The following is a 22,498-nucleotide window of genomic DNA, read 5'->3' as shown; positions in this document are numbered from 1 at the left end:
TTGTTGTTTCAATATTAAACGAGTTTATTGAAGCTCCAGACTTTCTATTATTATTTTTATGGAACAATTGATGGTATTGATGTTCGGATAATTTGCGAATGCGAACTACAACATAGAGTCGGGGGAGCTGTTATTTGTTTGAGACCTTCTACGATCCTAACGGAATACAAATAATAATCATCGCATTTTTGAAATATCTATAATTCAAAGGATTTAAACATAATAATCAATTAATAGTCTCTAATTTCTATCAGCGGGCAACTAGCAACTAAGTTAGTTAACAGAAAATGAAAGTACAGATCCTAAATATCAATAACTATCTGGGCATGAATGAAAATTAGATCACTGAATTCCTTCCTGTATTTAATAAAAAACAACTTTTCAGGTATTCAGAGGCTTCAATCTCTTTGTTCCCAGAGAGTTCATTTCAAAGGAGCCTCTCTCACTGGAATACAAAAGGTACAGTATAGGAGCTTTGTTCGTTTTTTTTTTTACAATTGTTACTGCGTTGTTTGAATTGAATTTATCTCAGTATATTAGTTTCCTCCAAACTTTCAATTTCTCATACTTTTGTAAATATCTTCATATTTCGAAAAATTGAAATTGGTTTTCAGCTACATAACAGAAAAATATTTGTCGAGGCTGAAGTTCAAATTCAACTAGTTGTTCATTGTACAGGACTCTAGTGATCATTCAATCTGAAATGAATTCAAGCAAAATATCTTTGAAAAGAAATTATACCTATAATTCTTTGAACTAATCGTACTGAAGGAATGAAAATGATAAATTTTTCTATGAAATTCCTATAACGTGTATCGTTTTAAAAATAGCCTCATTCTAAGAAATGATAAATGTCATGTTTGTGTCACTTATGTTAACTCATCCTCTATGAGAACACGAAAATATTTCGAACACTGTAGAAATGCTAAATTCTAAATACTTTTTTATTCTTTATTATCAATGGCAGTACATCCAAATATTAAGTTTAGTTGCTTTCAAACATGTTTTGCATATTAATTCATATGTACAGTCATTTTCTTTCCATTGTTCCTCATCATGGTAATATTCATGTTCACAAAGGCAAGATCTTTCATACTGGACCTATTTCAAAGCGTTTGCTCTCAAATTCGCAGTAAGTTGAAAATGCAAGAGCATTTTATGTGTGTCGTGAACAGACTAATACAATTATTCTACCTGAAAGTCAGTCGATGTTTAAATAGTCCATAGGGGAACAAATAGATTAGGTAAATATGTATTTAGCGATAGCCAATGATAGGTTAGGTAAGGTTTAGCAAAAAATGATTCTCATTGAAAGGGTGAAATGGTTTGCAGATAATTAATCAACTTATTCGCTTGCATGATCTTAACAATATTATCAGAGCCCAGCAAAATCTTCATAGAAATTTTAGGGGATAGGGCCAAGACATAAAACGAATGCTAGGATAGATTGATTTTAGTTTGCTAAGAATACATTTTCGTAAATTTTTTAGTTAAGCTACACAAATTGTATAGTCGATAGTTTTCATTTATTTGTGTTGTAGCAACATTTTATTATGGATTACATTAAAGCTAGTTCAGTCAACAAGTCTTAGTAGTAGTTCTAGCCTCTCTAATGTTTGATGCTTCAATTGAAAGTGATATGTGTGAACCCTAGTATTCTTGAAGTTAAATCATCTTCTAACCTTTGTCTGCTAAAATCATGAAAGAATACATTGATAGTATACACATTTTTAAATTATTGATTTAATTGAAATTTGAATGACTTCTATTCTGAATAATTGCTTTATCCAAATACAATTGAGTTGTGTGATTTATTCAACTAGAACTGGGATGGTATCACTGTTGTTTTTGCTTCTGCTTACAACCAATTGGTTTCCAGTTCAAATCCATTAGTGATGAAATATTCTGATCCATTATTACCATTATACTGTTTCAATGTTAAGTAACAATAATAACAAAGCCACATTATCACATTATCTCTTGAGCTTATGGGAGATTTTAGATTAGGATAAAGACATTAAACTTTAAAATGAGTATATATCCCACAGGGGCTGATCCAGGGGTAGGCATGCCCCCTCCCCTCGCAGACCTTATATATAAAAGTGTATCCTAAATTACCGAAAAATATGCACTCATTTAGTTTTTGATATATTTTTTTAAATAGATAGTTTTACATATCTGTATTTCAACTCCGATCGGGTTCCACTAAATGGCGTTAGAAATATGAGATTTCGTACTACATAATCTTTTGCCACAGTTTTGTGATTAGATTAGTTTGAGCGCGCGTTAAAGATGGACACTATAACAAAGAAAAAATACGTTATATTTGTGTTTTTCTTCGATAAAGGCGAAAATGCAAACCAAGCAGCTGAAAATTTTAAAGGTGTTTATGGTCTTGATAGTGCCAATCACGCGCAATTTTGATTTCGTCGATTCCATTCCGGTAATTTCTATGTCAAAGATGCATCACGCGCTGGAGACCAATTGTCGAAAATAACGACAAAATCCTGGACATTGTCGAGTCCTGTTTCCATTGCTCAAGAGTTGAAGTTTGCACAAAAACCGTTTGGAACCATTTTCATAAGGCTGGTCTCAAGAAGAAGCTAGATGTATGGGTACCACACGAGTTACCGCAAAAAAGCTCTTGGACCGAATTTCCAACTGCGAATCGCTGCTGAATCGCAACAAAATAACCCTATTTTTGAAACGGTTGGTGGCTGGTGATGAAAAGTGGATGACTACGACAACGTCAAGCGAAAACGGACGTAGTAAAAAAGCGGTGAGCCGTCGGAAACGGTCAGGAAGGTTTTGCTGTGTATTTGGTGGGATTGGCAGAGAATTATCTAAATAATCTGCTCCCCTAAGGCACAAATGTTGACTCGAAACTGTACTGTCAACATTTGGACCTTCTGAAGGAAGCAATCGCCCAGAAGCGACCAATAGGAGAGGAATTGGGATCCATGGGGACAACTTAAGGCCACACACATCGATAGTGACTCACCAGAGGTTCTTATGCATCCACCTTATAGTCCAGACCTGATTAACGTCTCTTGCTGTCCATGGCAAACAATTTTGCAGTGTGAAAATCGACTGTCTCAATTTTTTGCCAATAGCGACTAGGGCTTCTATGAGAGAGGCATACACAAACTCTTCAAAATAGCAACAAGTTATAGAACAAAACGGCGCATATTCGACCTAAATGATCATTCTAACTGTGGTAATTGAAGTCTTGATTTTTATGCAAAAATAATGATTTTTTTTCTATACCTCATACTTTCTTGTGCCCGAGTTTCCTCATGAAATAAATCTACATATATTCATGAAATTGTTTGAACTTGTTTTTGCACTATAAAAATTTTGGAAACTGAATATGATATGATTCACTAAAATACATGTTTCTATTAAAAAACACTTGTCTCAGTAGGCACCAACAAAAAATTCCGCTATTTTGTTAATCGATATGAGCCGTAACTTTCTATGACCCCCCCTCAGACATCACCTGGATCCGCCCTTGATATCCTATTGTTCTATATTGAAATTGCTAGTCGCTACTCCTTTTGTAGTGGCACTACAATATTTTCCTTTAAACAGTGGCGTCTCTGAATCTTAAGAAGTGGGGAAGCTGTTCTGTTTTTTTAGAATTCTTCAATTTTGTGAAAATCGCGTCATATTTAGTAAAAGAATTAATCATAACTTCTTAAATATTTGATGGATTCGGTCCTTACTTAATGGAAATTCATTATCAAATAAAATGAAACAAGTTATCAATTAACACTTGAAGATAAACAATTTTTTCAATTGAATTCTACCAGGTACCTATTTTTTGAGATTAAACGTATAATATTACATATGTATCTTTTCACAAGGGCATATAAGTTTTTCTCAAATTCGTCATTAATTCATAAACATGGAATTTCAACAAAATAAATTCACCGATTAAATTTTTTAGAATGGTCACACTACGAACCCTGGAGTGAAAACGGTTACAACGAAGGAACCATCTCCGAAGGATACTTTTTCAATAAATAAAATGTTTTCTGATACAACTGGTATACACGATGAACTTCCTTTGATACCATCAACTCAATAGGTCAGTGCCTATATATTGGAATAATAAAAAATTTATTGCATCCTTTATTTTACTGGGGAAAGCAATTTTTATTAATATTAATTTAAAATATAAATAAACAAGCATTGAGAAAATTGTTTAAGGGCTCTTGACTTAAATGTGAGATGCCTCTTCCAACTCGCTTCATTTCCATTTAATAGTGTTATAAAATATCTCCAGGACATGTTTTGTTCAAATTTTTATATCTTTTATTGAAGTTAATTCGCCGTGAGCAATATATCTCTTTGGTATATGCCTTTCCGAGTAATGGTGGGTTTCACAAAATTTTAAATGTGATGATTTTCAGGACCAAATCATTTAAACCTTCAATTTTTAAATATTTGGATCCATCCAAATCTTAAACTAAAAAAAATATTATAGTTTTATTATTTTCATTATCGAGATGAAAAAAAGGTTTTATATAAGACGAATTTTGATTAAAAGTTTCAGATTTTGACAACAATCTCTAACCAAGTATATTACTTCCAAAAATAACCTTGTTTTCTAGATAAACAGTATTCGAAATATACTTATTTCATTAAATGAATATTCGAATTGACTGACTAATTATAATTTGAGCACGAATTTTACAGTCTAGTTTTATTTCATTCCAACTAGAACTAGTGCGCAAGAATGGCATAGGGGAATTTATTTTTATAGAAAATAAAAGTTTTTCATTCCAAAATTAATCAGGTAATGGAAAGAAATTTTGTTTTGAAGATGAGGATGATATACAGTGTGATTCACCGGGATGGCCTATTAGACGTTTATGGAAAACTAAGCACAATTTTTAGCTGTAAATTTGCATATTGGGGTTTGAGACAATGATCTTTCTCCCTAAAATATTTTCAGATCTTTACAACTTCCTGTTATACCGGAAACCGACTACTACTTCCTTATTTCAAATGTCACACCCAGTATATTATTGCATCATTAAATAGGTTGTTTGTTTGATGACAATTTCGGCAATATGCCATACCTTGGGTAAAACACGACGGTTCATGAGTTGATGGGATTCTCATAAAAAAGGTGCCGATGAGGCCTCATTCTTTCTCGAATATTTTAGAAAATTTTTTGTTCTTTTTCGATCATGCAAATACGTAGTATTATAAGACTGTTTGCGGTTTGGAAAAAAAATGTACAGGGTGTTTTTAAGGAGATTATTAACTTGGACAACTCAAATTCATAAAAACCCAAGATTTTCAAATTAGAACCTAAATTTTTTTATTATTTCAGTCGATTCTACGTACAAAAATAGTAGGGGTTACTTAAGCAAACCCTATACCTGAAATGGAGACTTCTAGAGTTATCGAGGAAAAACTTATGATGAAAAACCGCAATTTCTAACTATGTGGAGTAGTCTGTGACTTCTGAAAAACACAGAAAGAGACTAACATTCGATGTTTCGATAACTAAATTTGACATTTGAAGAATTGTAATGAATTCTACAATTAAAAATTGTATTGGTTTATGGATTGCTGAACAATCCCAATGAAAAATAAGTTATAATTCATGAAATGTAAAATTAAGTTTTCCAAACATCGAATTTTAGTTTCTTTCTGTGTTTTCCGGAAGTCACAGACTACTCCACACAGTTATAAATTGCGGTTTTTCCCTCGGTTTTTCCTCATTCAAAATTCTTCCTCGGTGACTCTTGAAGTATTCATTTAAGGTATAGGGTTTGCTCAAGTAACACCACTATTTTGTATGTAGAATTGACTGAAATAATAAAAAATATCGGTTCTAATTTGAAAATCTTGAGTTTTGATGAATTTGAGTTGTCCAAGTTCATGATCTTGTTATAAGCATCCTGTACATTTCTGGTCCAAACCTCAAACAGTCTTATAAAACAACGTATTTGCAGGATCGAAAAAGAAAAAAAAAATTCGAAAAAAGCTTTTTCTGCCGTAAAATTAAAAAAATGTGAGTCTTCATCGCCACCCTTTTTTTCATGAGAATCCCATTAACTCATGAACCGTTGAGATTTTACCCAAAGTATGGCTTATTGCCGATATTGTCAAAAAAGCTAACTAATGATGCAATAATATATTGGGTGTGCCATTTGAAATAAGGAATAGTGGTCTGTTTCCGGTATAACCGGAAGTTGTAGAGATCTGAAAATATTTCTGGGAGAAAGATCATTGTCTCAAACCCCAATATGCAAATTTTCAGCTCAAAATTGTGATTAATTCTCCATAAATGTTCTATAGGCCAACCCGGTAAATCACCTTGTATACCTTGCTACCAGTGAAATGAAAGCAAACTTTTATTCGAAAAAACTAGCCAAAAAACTAGCCTTTTCATCTATCAATTAATAACTATAATATTTCAAAATATCCGCAGGCACTCTGAAGAAATATATAATTGAAAAAATTAAACACCCTCTACTTCTTTAATGAAGCTCAACTAACTTCACAGAGATGTTGAGGGAAATAGAAAGTCTTTCCTAAGAACATAACATTGTGATCCTTAATTAATTAATTTCAAAGGTCAGTGGAACTTTATTGGAATATAGGTGGTACATAATGCGCCTTTTGAAAATATTCTCTCAATTTGTTTCTATTGCTCATCTATTACATTGGTTACAATCTCTGGTTCATATATGTGATTTGTATTTGAATGAAAACATCTGAAGTTGAGGGGAACACGCATGACATTATATTGTATTCGATTTCCATTTATTTATTGTATTTTGTTTTTATTTTCCGGGGCCTGAAAACTGTATTTTGGGGTGTGTATGGGTTGTTTATCTCTTAATTTTCATGATTTTATTGGATTATGTTCATGATATAGCATTAATAATTTTTTTTTTCTTGTTAAATTAGTATTGATTGTTGTTTTTGATTTCCTGTAATTGGGTATACCTGTTGGAAATAAAGGCTTATTATTATTATTATTAATATTTTTTACTATTTTCCAGAACTCCATGGGTGAATCAATTTATACTCCAAGTGTACTGCCATTAGCCTAGATCTTATTTAATTAGATGTTATTTTACTCTGTGAGAAAATAAATATTATTTAATGTTATAATAATTATACATTTACACTAATTCTTACTAGCTTATCGTTTTGAGATGGCTGTAATTTTAATTGGAAATACTTGTACATTTTGGCATTTATTTATTGTATGTTTTTCCGATTATTGAAATATCTTGAAATATTTTTAATATAAAGTATAAAATTATTCTGTCGAATTCTTTAAATTGAGAGTAAATTCCAAATACTCATCAATCAGATCCAAAACCCTATTTAGAGCTTGACTCCGATCAGATGGTCTGTATTTGAGGGGGGTTTCATTGTACCGTGCCTCCCATCAGAGCTCTTTCCGCCTTGACTCTTTGATGACAGTTCCTTGGTCGAATTGGGGAGTTTCATTGCACCGCCATCTTATAGTTTATTGTGCTCACCCATCAGAGCTGTCTCCGCCATTAATCGTCGTAGTCTACAGCTCGCCCACCAGTTCCAAAGTTCTAATGAACTCCAGGAACGCCTGGGGTGGCTTCAAGGAAGTTACTTCCTAACTACAAGTCTTTTGTCCAAAGCATTTTTTACGTTGTCTAGCGATGGCGAGGCATTCCGTCACTCGGTTATCCGGAGTTCCAAATTTATTCCAACATATAGATACAGATACAATGGGTACATATCAGAACTGTGCCAAAGCATTGTGCTTTCGAAAGCACTTGAAGCCTTTTTGTGCTCCCGAGCACTTTTTAAAAGCAGCCCTTAGTGCTTATAGTCTAAGAGCCGGTGGACGACAGACCCACATATTTTAGGAAAGCTTAAAATTTCCTCAGTGAGTGTTGTACCTACCGACCATGATATGGGGACTAGCTAAGAACGGTTGCGGTGGCGTCAGCTACCATCAAGAGCGACAGGTGTGAAAATTTTATTACTAATAAAGTATCTTAGGATAGGATTTGATTTGTCAAAATACACTCTTATAGCTATTCAAAAACGAAACGGTTAGCGATTTCTCGAAATGACAACGCCGCCTCCCGTAGACCAATAATTCGACCTCTTTCAAATTCACTTAGCTGGCGATAAATTCCGCGTACACGTGCATTTTAACAACAACTAAAAATCGACTTTGGATCTCCTCGGACAGCTGGTTTGTTGTAAAATTTGAAAAACTTGCAAAAAACGACTACAATATTTAAGTAACAAAAATTGTTTACATGAAAAAACCTTCACCCTTTTCTCCAAATTCAATCATTTACTCCTTGCTATGATATCTTTGTTTTACCAAAAAAAAATTTAAATTTAAACATCTCCTTCTGGGTGTTGCAATTTCTTTGTCAGTTAGTACAACTCATATGTATGCACCCAACCTTATATTTTCCACCATACTTGAAAGATTCATTATATACGCCATCAGGTCCAGGAGATTTTCGTCTCTTCAGTTTTCTAATGGAATCTCTCATTAAATCTTAAGATAATGGACTAGTTTTAATTTTTTTGTTAAGGATTAATTCTAAAAATTTAAGTAAAATGAAACAAAAATGTGGAAGAATCATTGAAATATCTCTAGAAATGAAAAAGTTATGGGACTTTGAAGTTGCGCTTGGAAGAATAATTTCATAGTACGCAGCGTCTAGTGTGTGACGTCACGCCACTTACACGAGGCGACTGGTATTCGCAGAGTGCTTACGAATTCATTGGTATACAATCACTTGTTATTATTATTTTGTGTAAAATCGCGTTGTCTCAGGAAAGACGCCTATTTAGATCGTTCCGAACCCTTACCGACAATATTGAAATCTTCAAATTCACACACAAAAAACAACATACTACACCACTGACATTGCGAACTATCTCCCTCATGTTTTAAAACATAAACAAGACGATATGACACCTGTCAATATCAAGTCCACTCAGATATTATTGATTCATACCGGATTTTATACGGGCAGTAAACATTACTTTTTTCTCTTTTTACTCCTCACATAAATATGTTTTGCCTTTGATAATGGATAGACTTCAACAGAGAGGTCCCGGCAGGAGGAGAATTTCGTGGCTCAGAAATTTGAGTCTGGTTCTCGGAAACAACAATTGGACTGTTTCGTGCAGCAGTGAATAAGGTCACAATAGCCAGAATGGTCTCCAATATCCGGTAACGGATTGGCACTATCAAGAAGAAGAAGACTTCAACAACCAGTATTCAACTACAAACTGTTTATTATTATTATTATCCGACTTTTGCCTATACGCGTAGGATTTTTCCTCGCCGTCGGCTTCTCACTCCTCGCTAAGAGGAACATTCACTCAATCCCAGATATTTAAAATATCAGAAGGGCTGAGCTCGGTCGTGTCCGGTCCTTGTGGTCCCCCTGGTTCTCGTCGAACTTCTGGTCCTCTTACACGCGATCCTTGGACCTGTCCTTCGCTTCCTAGGAATTTTCTCACCGTCCTTGCAGTACCTAAAAGAACAGCTTTTTGCATTATATTACATATATACTCACTAAGTCCTAGTTGCTTGATATTTCTCTTGAGATTTTTGGGTACTATTCCTGTTGTTGAGATGATAATTGGAATAGTTCTCGTTGATATCATTCCCCACTGGCGCTTCATCTGAAATTCGAGGTCCCTATATTTTGAAATTTTTTCGACCTCTTTTTGACGCATGTTGTTGTTATTAGGTATTGCTACGTCGATGAGTATTGCTGCCTTTTGTTGTTTATCAACTAGCAATATATCTGGCCTGTTGTGAGGGACTGTTTTATCAGTCAAAACTGTACGATCCCAGTACAGTTTATAGCGTTCGTTTTCCAGGATGGTTTCCGGTCGGTACTTGTAGTATGGCACTTTTCAGAATTAATTAGTGTTAATTTAGTGCCATTTCTTGGTGTAGTATCTTTCCTACTGCATCGTGTCTCTCTTTATATTCATTTCCTGCAAACATTTGACATCCTCCCGTGATATGTTGGATTGTCTCGTTCGTTGGACAACCATAACGGCATCGATCGTCAGTAATAGTTCGGTCCTTTATGATATGTTTGCAATTTTTTGTTGAGATCACTTGATCTTGGATGGCTAAAAGAAATCCTTCCGTTTCTGGATACATCGCACCTGATGTGAGCCAATAGTTCGACGCTTCAATGTCGACATGATCCTGGTTCACCTCGTTGAAATGTCGTCCATGTAGGGGCTTTTCTCTCCATCTTTGCAGTTTTTCTTGGATTGTCTGGTGGTTGTATGACAATTGCTCCTTGTGCAGTTGTAAAGGTGTTGATTCGTCTGCTTCACACAGTACTTTGTAGATCTCTGACGTGCCTGATTTGTCTTTGAAGTATGTTCGTAGGCATTCAATTTGACCATGGGCAAGTTCCATGATGTCTAGCAGACCTCTGCCTCCTTTATTCCTCGGCAGTGTCGTCCTCTCAATGCTACTTTTCGGATGGTGCTTGTGTGCTTTCGTCATCAAGGTTCTCATTTTGCGTTGCAGGTTTTCCATATCTGTTTTGGTCCATGGAATGATACCGAAAGAGTATGTAAGAATTGAACATGCATATGTATTGATAGCTCTCCTCATGTTCTTGCTGTTGAGGTTTGTTTTCAAAATTTTGTTGATTCTCCTAATGAACTCAGTTGTTAAATCTTCCTTCATTCTTTGATGGTTTATTCGTCGGTTTTGTTTCATTCCTAGGTATTTATAAAGATCGTCCGATTTCATTGCTTCTATCTCCTGTCCATTGGAGAGAGCTATCGGTTCATCTTGGATTTTTCCACGCACTACGCTAATAGTACGACACTTGTCCAATCCGAATTTCATCCCCACGTCTTCCGAAAAATTTTCCACCAGTTTGACCATAATTTGCAAGTGGTTTTTGTTGCCTGTTATAAGTTTGAGGTCATCCATGTATAGCAAATGATTGAGTGCAATATTATTTCTGTTTCCTTTCACATTGAAACCTTTTTCAGTAGCATTCAGTTGTTTAGAAAGGGGGTTCAGCGCCAAGCAGAACCATAAGGGACTCAACGAATCTCCTTGGAAAATTCCCCTTTTTATTGGAATATCTTTAGTAGTTATGTTCGCTGTAGAGAGTTCGATATTCGTTCTCCAGTTGCACATTGCATACTTCAGAAAGTTTATTGTAATTGGATCGATCTTGTATATTTCCAAAATTTTTGTCAGCCACCCATGTGGAATAGAGTCGAAGGCCTTCTTATAGTCTCGCAATGTTTGTAGATACGAGATGCTATACATGATGTGATGATTTTATATATTGTTGGTAGACATGTAATTGGTCTGTATTTTGATGGATCCGCTGTGTGTTGCATATCCTTCGGTAAGAGGTAAGTGGTCCCTGTTGTTAAAAATTTGGGCATTTCCGTTGGATTACTTATAACATCATTTATGGTTTCAACTAGCCTGCCGTGTATACACCAAAATTTTTTCAACCAAAAGTTGTGGATTCCATCTGGGCCGGGTGATTTCCAATTGTGTGTGTTTTTCAATATTTCATGGAATTCTTCTATAGAAACTGCGTTATGCGGCATTTGTTCCATTGTCTCACAGGATTTCTCTTCATTTCTTATCCAATCAGCCTGGGAGTTGTAGGGGGTTGGTGTAGCCAGTTGATCTGTCCAAAAATTCTCAATATCCTCGACGATTGGATAACTTCCTGGTGTTGCTGACATATTATTGTTTAACATTCTGTAGAATTTTCTTTCGGAATTTTCAAAAATCATATTATCCTGTTTTCTTCTATAGCTCTCATTGTATCTTCTGAGTCTTTCGGAGTACACACTAAGTTTTTGTTTCAGTGTGTCTAAAATTTGTTGAGCATTTTCATTGTTTGGATCATACGTTGTATGTTGCCGGTGACGATCCATTATTATATTCACCATTTTTTGTAATCTTCTAGACGGCGAACCTTTTGCAAATTGGGTGAGCCTCCCAATTTCTTGGCGGATGCTATGAACTTTGTCTTCTAGCCTTTTTTGCCAATGTGGTTTATTTTGTTGTTTTTCTCTGACTGGTTGCTGACTTTTAGGTTTTGGCTTCACACCTAGCACTGTTGCTATTGAAAATGCTGCACAGTATATGATGAGGTGTAATGATTCGAGATCATGGTAGTCATAAAGATACTTGGGTATAATCTCCTTGTTGGTCATGACCAGAAGATGAGATAGTTTCTTAGATGTCCTCAATCTTGTCGTCTCAATGGATCTGTGCCCTCAAAATCTATAACGCATCTATTCATTGTGGCAAATAATCGCTCCAGTAGTTCTCTTTGGTCTTCTTCTGGATTAACGACGGGTGCAGCATATATATTCCGTCGTTGAGCACCACTTATTGCTAACACATCTGCGTTGTTTTGTTCCTCAGAGTTCATTTGTGCATTGATGTTGTGTTGGTTTTCAGCACAATCGTGGTTTTCTTCAATTGTCGTTTCGTTGTTAGTGAGGTTCCTATTCTGTAGCCTCAGTTGGACTTCATTTTTTATGGTGTTAAGTCTCTCATCGGGTACAAGTTTATTTCTCAATATGACCCGGTATTGGTCGGCTACTCTTTGCTCAGAAACTTGAAGTTCGGGATAGTTTCTGTGGAATTCTGCAAATAATTTTTGACGATAGCCTATTTTATCCTGTTCCATATTAGTCACTTCATAATATATGCGCATGATCGTTTCATTTATCGAACTTGTCCATTTCATGCGTCTTCTTGGTAGACCTGCTTGGGTGAGTGCTGGTTGGGGATCCTGCGCAGCACCTTCAGCGGTCGGAGAAACTCGTGTTATTCTTCTCCTAGAATGTTGAGATTGTGGAGGCGTAGCATTTTGTTCGACAGACGCCCGTCTCCTTAGCACTCTGTCACCGACGTCCCGCATACTGTCATGTCCAGCGCCGGCTCCAGACACGCCCTGACGAACCTCAGGCAGCGGCTCTATATTCCTATTCCTTAAATTCACCATCATTCATGGGTTCCTCCGTGTCGTGGGGGAGACGGCCTTTGATCGCTTTTTACGATCCGCAGAGCTACGGTGGGAGAATTCTTGAGCTGCTTTCCACACGGCTTCGTCCGTTACCCTGGACAGGGACCCTTCGACAGGTTTCAGCTTCCCGGGTCAGAGAGCTCCTGGAATCTGCGGTGAGCAGGAGTCGATTCAACTCTCCTGATAGGTGAATCGCTAGAGATTCACCTACCGCTACCCTTTATTATTATTATTATTATCAAACAAAGATTAAAGTTTAGGCAATGCCTATAAACTCACAGAAAAATATTTTTTTTTTAAAGAAGAGAACAAGGTAAAAGTGCTTGAAGAGCGAAATATGATACAGATGATCTGGAGAGAAAAAAAAATTACACAAAAAGGTTCCTTTCACTTGAATGCCTGTCATAATTGTTTTTGAAACGTTTTTTAAATAAAGCATCGTTATAAGTTGAACCATGATGAAGCAAACTCAAAAGTAGATACTTACTTGAAAAGTTTAACTCCTTTTATTTCAGCACTGACATAAGATAGATTTGAAGAAAAAAACTCCATCACTGCGAATATATCTTTTTCAGGCAAATTGTCACTTTGCCCTTTCACGAAGCCTTCTTCCATTATGGTGACATAAAAACAAAACTCGAGTTAAAACTACACTGTACAACTACAAACGGCGCGAGAGCCTTGGCGCGGCTAAGTATTTAAACGTAATTTATGGTGTAGCGATCACAGGCAAGTGGCGTGACGTCACAGACGAGTAGGAGACCAAAGACGTTCCGCGCTAAAATACGTAAATGCAAATAATCTATTTCTCAGTCATTTATTGATGGATTTTCAAAAATTTTTCACTAATTTATCAGTTTTGCTCTATATTTTAATTCTATTGTGTCAAATATAGTATTATCAACATCACTAAACTAGTCCATTCTGCAGTATTCTTGTTCTGCCATTCTCGCACTACTTCCCTTAAATTTTCCTTCTGTAGTCTGTATAGCTCACTGAAATATTTATACCGTTGTCTGCTTTTTATTGATTTTATTTGTAAGTATTCTGTTATTTCTATCTTCTGATTTCGTAATATTTTCCAGATATTTCTTTGAACTCCATATAAATTGTGCTCTTTGTCTTTAACATACTGTTCCCATAGTGGGTCTCTCCGATTTTTCTGATTGATTGATTGGTACGGTTCCTGATTACTTTGTAGGTTGCATATTCTTCTGATGTTGGGTTCTTCTTATATTGTAGAAATGCTTGTTTCTTTTCTCATGCTAGTGTTCCAACTCTTTCATCAAACCAAGGAGCTCTGTCCATTTTGCCGGCAGTACAAGTAGTTCTATTTCCTATCACCTCCTCTGCTGTTATCAACATAGCGTTCTTGAGCTCTCTCCACTCTTCATCTACTTCCCGATAGTCATTGTTTCCCTCCTGAAGTCTTTGTGTTAGTCTGGACGCGTATAACTGTTTATTTGTTGGATCATCAATCTTCTAAATGCGCAGTTCCTCAATTTTTTTATGAACCGTCCGTTTGCGTGCAAGATCCAGATTTAACTTGCATAGTACCAGCCCATGGTCTGAACCAATATTGGCAGATGTAAGGATTCGAACATCCAGAATTTGTCTTGGGTGTATCTCTCTGTATCCCCTTATAATAACGAATAAATTGTGGGTTGAGGTCCTTCTACTGTGATACAAGTAATACACAGCGAAAGACGAATAAGGGAAGTAAAAAACAGGTGCAGATAATTATGCAATTTTTTTATTATTCAATTAACGCAACTATAGATGGCATTATGGGTTTCGCACTACACTCTAGTGCGGCACAGGCGGGTTTATAAGGGCCACCGCATAGCAACCTTAGATTATTTACAACAAGATGGAGCAATCCCTTACTAGATGAACTGAATGTTTTGTTCCCATAATAAACACTGTTTGTTTACAAACAAAGTGTGTTGTCGTAAATAGAAGTCAGTGGCGTGGATCTAAAAATTTGTTAAGAATAGAAATAAATCCTTCAAAGGTTATCGAATCTTTAATTATTATTTCATTGGATGCATAATTAATGTCATTATTTTTATGAATTTTGTTAACCTTCCCGATGTTTTCATCTTATTCTAAATCATTGTTATACGCAGAATTTTTATAGTGCAGGCATATTTTCGATTCGAAAAAATATTCAATATGAAAAGAGATTTGAAATAGCAAATATGATATTCAAATATTGTTGTTCTGGTTTTAATAATTACAAATACCTATACAATTGAATGTTATATCATTATCAATGATTTTATTAACAATCCTATTATATCGAATACATCTATTCAGGTCACTTTTCAATAAGGCTGCATGGTAGGTTATTACCATACAAGATGATGCTGTATCTAAATTTGGATTTTAACACAGCTTGATATCTTGTTCTGAGGTGAGTCCAGATTTTTATTGGGGACCACCATGTTATTACAAATGGAGCTCATTTGACTGCAAAGGTTTGAAATTTAAGGGTATTACACCTGAATACTATGTTAAATTGAATAACAAAAATAACAATAAATTTATTGATCCAGTTCGACATGAAAATGTATTAGATAGGTCAGTTTTACATCAAGTGTGAAGTATAATCATATCAGTTCTCATTAATGCTGTAATAGGCCTTACTTACTTACTGAAACCTTGTCCATCCATTACCTGCACCTTTGAGAGCAAATGATATTATGAATGTATAGTTTTGTTCCACTATATAAGATAGATGATTGGAATTTTGTGAGTTTTGCAATGGAATGGACGGAGAATCAGTATTTATAGTGGAATAGCAATTGAAACTTGAAAGCCTGCATAATCAGGATTGATTATCAAGCAAGGATGTATTAATAACTTCCATAAAAAATAACATGTAACATAAAATAAATGATTTTTACAATAATGATTTGAAGAAATACGATAGGTAACTAAAATATACTGATAATCGATTCTTCAGAAATGTTTATAATAAAATAACTAAGAATCCATATCTACTACTGCTATAGTCCTTGGTAATTGAATCCAAACAGGATCGAAAAGTACACAATCAAAAAAGAGTGTTTTATACACCCTGATCACCCTAAAACTTAAAACTAACAATTGTAAAGATAAAAAAAAAACTTATTGATTCTGATACAAAATCAGATGTGTGAGCATGCTTCTTACTCGATTCACCACTTGATCGCTCATTTTTCTTGTCTCGTGGTGAATTCTTATAGTGAAATATCTTTTCAATATCAGTTTTATCAAAGGCAATTCATGACTTTCTAGAAACCCTTCATCAAATACATGATTGCCAAATGCATTCAAAACATCATCTGGTAAACAGACAATACAATTATGAATCAACTTATTGATTAAATTTTCAGACTTTGTACTCAAAATATTAGGGTTGTTAGAAATCATATATCTTATTGTTTTTTCTGCTTGTGTGCATATCTTAATGACAAATTTGGATGCCTTGATAGGGCAAATGCTCGTAGAGAAGGTGTAAATTTCTGATTTTTTGATCCCCTTATGAGTCTATTTACCATATCTCTACTAGGACCTGGTAACGATGCCTGAAATATTGAAAATAATTACATTCCACAAATATATGCAAAGCTGAATCTTACTTACCTCTATATAATCTTGAGCATTATCGGATATAAGGTTCATTTCCCTCAAATTATTCAGTAGTCCTGAAATATCTGAAATTTTCTGTTGCAGTCTTCTGTTCTTCATCCTCAATGCTTTCAGTTTCTTTTTCTGTTCTGCAATTTTTCGTTTAGCAAGGGAGAAGGCAAATTTTCCTTGTTTTGGTGTCCTGAAATCTTCATCCCTTACATCACCAACAAAACATTTTCTTTTTCTTGGTCTTGGTACAGAACTTTTAGCTTCAGAACTGAAATAAGAAGGTTTTATATAATGAACCAGAATATATTTTGCAATATTATAAATATAAAATTAAGTAAAACTTACGTAGTTGGATGTGCTACTGTTAATACTTCCGAGGATACCAAGTTGCTTGACGATTCTGAAGCTGTCATAGTACCGGACAATTCTGAAACTGTCAAAGCACCAGAGGATTCTGTATCGGTCAAAAAAGCAGATAAATCTGAAGCGGTTAATGTATCAGATAAATCTGAAGCAGTCAATGTAGCAGATAAATCTGAAGTAGTCAGTGTAGCAGACAAATCACTAGCTGTTAAAGTTCTGGATAGTTCAGAATTACTCAGTTTTGAGGATTCCCTGACACTACCTAGCTTATTAGTATCTAATGGTTCTGGAGTCACAGGCCTTTCATCTGGAGATGTGCTACTGGAACTGAAATTAGAAATATTATATTTAGATGTTCATATTATCCAAATCAAATTTTAAAATAAGTTTACAATATGCTTATATTGAGAGCTAGGTATTCCTAGCTACGCCTATGGTAAATTATTATTTGTTGTGTTTACTTACCGATGTATGGATCGCCCGCAGTCTTTACTGGTGCTTTTTTTACATATCACACAGGAATTAACCATTTTTCAGCTTAATACAGCAAATAATTATTGTCCAACCTCGTTTTCACTACAAAAATCACTTGGTTAACTCAAAACGATGAGTTTGAACTTGTTGCACCTAAGCATCAGCTGTCAAAGAAGGCGGCCATAATGAAATTCATTCGCACGTCCAGGTCACGTGGTAGAAAGCCACCAATAGGGAGCTGCGGGAATGTGTTTTGATTTTGACGAAAATAATAAACATATTGCTATCTTATTTCGGCCACGTTTTCTCTCTCACTATGCTCTATCTTGGTGTAAATAATCTAAGATAGCAACAGGATCACCCTTCCGCCCCTCCATGATGGAATGATGATTCTCAGAGATCTTGGGTAGGGTTATGCGGTACTGATGATCCCTAATAGTGTCAGTGAGTAATGTGATTTGAAAGTTTGGTTCTATTGCCTAGACTTCAATTAGTGTCAGCGCCGTAAGTGTAGTGTTGTGAGTAAGAAACAAAGACTTAAGTGTTTAAGTTTTTCGTAACCAGCCAATACAAAATGAGTGTGAGCCCTACGAAGAGGAAAAAAGTTAAACTCCGCGATGAGGAGAATCCTAACCAAACGCACCCAGGAGGAGTTTTTCCGCCACTACCAATGGAAATTTCAAGTCCCCCGCGCATAACATTGAAGAATCGTTTCGAACCCCTAGGAAACGACATTCTCGAACCGTCAGTCCCTACAGCAAAACCTAAATTGAGAATACCCCCAATAGTTGTAGATGGGGTTTTTGAAAAACACTCCGAAACGGTGAAAATAATCAAAAAAATTATTGGCGAAGAGACAAAATTCCATATCCGATATGGGAAAAATACATCGAACGTCTTTGTGGAAACCGAAGAGGCGTTCAACAACTTAAAAAAATATTTCTTATCCGACGACCTGGAATTCCACTCATTTACCAGGAGAGACAAAAAATCCCATGCATTCGTCGTACGAGGCCTAAACGATGACCAAAACCTTGAAGACCTGAGAACAGATCTGTCGGAGAGTAACCTAAATATAAAAGACATCTTCAAAATGAAAGGAACCAGAAATCCAGCGTACTTGGTCATAACCGACCAAAAAACCACACTTCGATACCTGAAACAACATGTCAGGATTGTCAACTACACCGTCGTATCATGGGAACGACATTACTCTAACAGAAAGATCACGCAGTGTAGGAGATGTCAAAATTGGGGCCATGCTACCTCAAATTGTTTCAGATCCTATCAATGTCTGAAATGTGCAGAGGGACATCTGACGAAAGACTGTACGAAAACAATGGACACACCTGCGAAATGTGCGAACTGCGGTGGGGATCATCCAGCAAATTCCATAATGTGTGAGGTATATATAAACCTTTTGGAGAAACTGCACAAAACCTCCAACAAGAAGAAAGAAGAACCAAAAAAATATATACCAGCGCCTTTGCCGAAAGAGAACCCTTGGGAGGAACGCCTGAGAAGACGGGAGGAGAAAGAGAACATCCGTCAAAATAGTTCAAAAGAAATAGAAGAACGCAAAATTCCAAAACAACCCACAGGTGAATTCGGTACATTTACAGAACTCAAAAATGAATTCAACAAATTGAATAACTTCATCAATATCTCAGACTTTCTGCAAAAAATTAGAACTTTAAACGAAAAATTGGCTAGATGCGAATCTGGCTATGAAAAATTCCAAACTTTTCATTCTTTTCTTGATAGCATATAATGACTAGTAAACCAGCACATAGACTTAATTTAGCTTCCTGGAACGCCAACGGAGTTCGTGATAAGGAGTACGAAATTTCGTATTTCTTAAAACAACATTCCATCAAAATTTTTCTTATAAACGAAACAAGGTTAACATCATCGGATAATTTTAAAATAAAAGGCTTCCACGTGGCTAGAATGGATCGTTCAAATAATACTCACTACGGAGGTGTTGCCATTCTCGTACATACTTCAATTCCATATAAAATTTTACCTAGTACTAGTTGTTCAATAGAGAATGTAGGTATACAAGTGGAAAATGGTCCTAAAATAATTTGTGTTTATAATAGCCCTTCGAATAAATTCAGAGAAACCTGCTTAGAAAGTCTTTTAAATAACAGAGAAACTCTTGTAATTGGAGACCTAAATGCCAAACATCGTGTTTGGGGAAATCTCAATAATAATACAAACGGAAGAACCCTGTTGAAATTCTTGGAAAAAAATCCAGACTGTAATCTACATTACTCACCCAGTCCTACCCTATTTCCGTATAACAGCACCACTCCCTCAACAATAGATATTTTATTAGCAAAATCCTTTACCCGTATTACTGAACTCGAATCTTTACCTGAGTTAAATTCAGACCATAATGTCATAAAGTTTGAAATATTCGGAAACTTTCGTAACAATACTTCCAAAAACATCTTTGACTATTCAACTACAAACTGGAAGGAATTTCGGAGAATTCTCAATGAAAAAATAGTCATAAATAATGCCGTTAACTCTGCTGAATGTTTAGAGCAAGAACTATTGAAATTTTCAGAGTGTCTCACTTACGCACGGAACCGTACGACAAAATCCAAAAGAATCTATCCATTCGCCGAATCACTCCCCTCATATATTGTTGACTTAATTAGACTTAGGAATAGAACTCGCAAACGTTGGCAACGCTTTCGTGATCCCCTAGAAAAAATCAATTCTGAATCACTTTCCGCAATGATAAAAAGAGAAATCCAAATTTATAAAAATCAAGAATGGAATAATAAACTTCAAAAACTCAATCCATCGGACGGTTCCTTGTGGAAAGTAACAAAGACTCTGAAGAAAAAAGATACTACCATACCCCAATTGAATCACGATTCAAATTTCTTTGTCACAGACGGACAGAAAGCCGAGTTAATGGCCAAAACCTTCGAAAAAATTCACAATTTAGATCATTCTGATACTGATCGTCTCATAGAAAATACCGTGTCTGACTTTTTACGGAATTCCAACCAAAGTAACACCGAACCCAATAAATACCTAACAAATCCCTCAGATCTTCAAGAACTAATTAAAACCCTCCCACCCAATAAATCCCCAGGACTCGATGACATCGACAACAAATTAATAAAAAATCTTTCTAAAAAAGCTTTGGTACAATTGACCTATATAGTGAACGCTATCATAAAATTGAGTTATTGGCCCAGAATATGGAAAACCGCAATGGTGATACCTATTCATAAAGCAGGTAAAGACAAACACTCGCCTTTAAGCTACAGGCCTATTAGTTTGTTGCCGATGTTGAGTAAACTTACAGAAAAAGTAATTTTTAACATACTCAAAAAAACGCTTGAGAGGTCAGAAATGCGAGACCCATTTCAATTCGGATTCAAAGAAAAGCACAGTTCAACCCACCAATTAGCAAGAATCATAACCGACACCATCAATGCATTCAATAAAAAACAGAACACAGTGATGGTACTATTAGACATAGAAAAAGCGTTTGATCGAGTTTGGATCCAAGGACTACTATACAAAATGATCAACCTTAAACTCCCCACATTCATCATAAAATTAATTAATTCTTATCTATTAGAGAGAAAATTCATGGTCAAATTGAACCAAACATTATCAAATCCAATCACAATTTCGGCAGGTGTACCTCAAGGCTCCGTCCTTGGGCCCAAACTATTCAACTTGTATATACACGATCTCCCACCATTTCCCAATACGAAAACTGCACTTTTTGCGGATGATACCGCGATTTACGCTCATTCTTTCAGTGCAATAGTGGCTTCGAAATTATTACAATACCATTTACGAATATTGATGGATTACTATATTAGGTGGAAAATTAAAGTAAATGGAAATAAAACCGAAATGATCGTTTTCAGTAGGAAAATTAATGATAGAAATTTAGTTTCGCCTCTCACTTTTAATAATCACATCATCAAACAGAAAGAGTCTGTGAAATATCTAGGATTAACACTAGATTCAAGATTAAACTTCCACAAACACATCGATAATACATTAAGAAAAGCGTACGCCGTTAAAAGGACCCTACATTCTCTGTTGCACAAAAACAGTTTAGTAAATACAGAAAACAAGAAACTGATTTATACTGCACTGATCCGCCCAATTATTAGAGAGTTATTGCAACGCACAAATAAGCGATCTTTTATTACAGGATCTCTTATTTTGACATGTACGCATGCGCACTGAGTCAGATATTAAGGATTGCTAAATCTAAAATACAGGCGTCCCTTACTTTATTTAAATACAGGCGACCAACTTTTATTTAAGGATCCTTTATTTTGACAGATATCTGTTTATGCCGAATATTTGCCGTCGTTATGCAGCAAGAACTAACCTATAAATATTGGTAGCTGTTTAGGTAAACAAAGTAAACTTTTTGAGAAATTTGCATTTTATTTCTTGATTTTCGGCATCTGTGGGAACCATTTCATTCGAGGAAAAAAATGTGCTCTCAATAACGAATTTTTCAAGAACTTATAAAATTCTCAACAAAACATCATATTTAATTTGATCCTACTAAAAGAATTAAAAATAATACTGATAAATCCTGAATTTTATTAGAAATAAGAATTTACCTATATGTATAATGTAGTATTGTTACAGAATGCTACTGCATACTGAATATTATTTTTTTATATTGAATATAAGTAATTTATTCTGTAATATAGAAACACCAATGGGATTGTTTTGAAAGAAAAATAATAAACTTGTTACCTAAGTACTTTTTTATATATTGGATCAACATAGCATAAAAAAAGCAAATCACAATGCAGAACCTAATTAATTATCAGTAATGTTATTATAAAATTATACGTTAAGTACACTTTTTTAAAATTATTGTAGGAAAAGGTACAAAAATACATAACATAATTCTGTTAAACAAAATAATCTTCCAATACTGGTGGTTTTACATGAAAAGAAATACCTGATTGACTTCC

General features: G+C 35.1%; 2 protein-coding genes across 7 annotated transcripts in view; one reads left to right on the top strand and one right to left on the bottom strand.

The window, feature by feature from the left end:
• The window catches only part of LOC123682900 (tubulin monoglutamylase TTLL4-like), a 31,908-nt gene extending 24,614 nt beyond the window's left edge, over positions 1 to 7,294 (top strand). For 5 of the 6 annotated variants that reach the window (XM_045621717.1, XM_045621716.1, XM_045621714.1 and 2 more), the window contains 3 exons: positions 386 to 459; positions 3,950 to 4,090; positions 7,029 to 7,294. In XM_045621717.1, the coding sequence (XP_045477673.1) occupies positions 386 to 459; positions 3,950 to 4,090 (215 nt within the window). In that variant the 3' untranslated portion in view covers positions 7,029 to 7,294. The remainder of the gene's footprint in view (positions 1 to 385; positions 460 to 3,949; positions 4,091 to 7,028) is intronic. The other variant, XM_045621718.1, reaches the window with a different exon arrangement.
• Positions 7,295 to 15,567: 8,273 nt separating this feature from the next.
• On the bottom strand, positions 15,568 to 17,851 carry LOC123682899. The gene is made up of 4 exons (XM_045621713.1): positions 17,502 to 17,851; positions 17,019 to 17,363; positions 16,677 to 16,941; positions 15,568 to 16,618 (listed from the first exon to the last, which is right to left on the bottom strand). Exons 1-4 carry the CDS (start codon positions 17,564 to 17,566, stop codon positions 16,469 to 16,471), a joined length of 825 nt encoding a protein of 274 aa, XP_045477669.1. The 5' UTR covers positions 17,567 to 17,851; the 3' UTR covers positions 15,568 to 16,468.
• Positions 17,852 to 22,498: the final 4,647 nt, after the last annotated feature.

The sequence above is a fragment of the Harmonia axyridis genome, chromosome 6, assembly GCF_914767665.1.
Source record: "Harmonia axyridis chromosome 6, icHarAxyr1.1, whole genome shotgun sequence".
In the NCBI taxonomy this organism is placed as follows: domain Eukaryota; kingdom Metazoa; phylum Arthropoda; class Insecta; order Coleoptera; family Coccinellidae; genus Harmonia; species Harmonia axyridis.
Note: the sequence above shows the minus strand (reverse complement) of the source record. Positions and strands in the feature narration are given on the sequence as shown.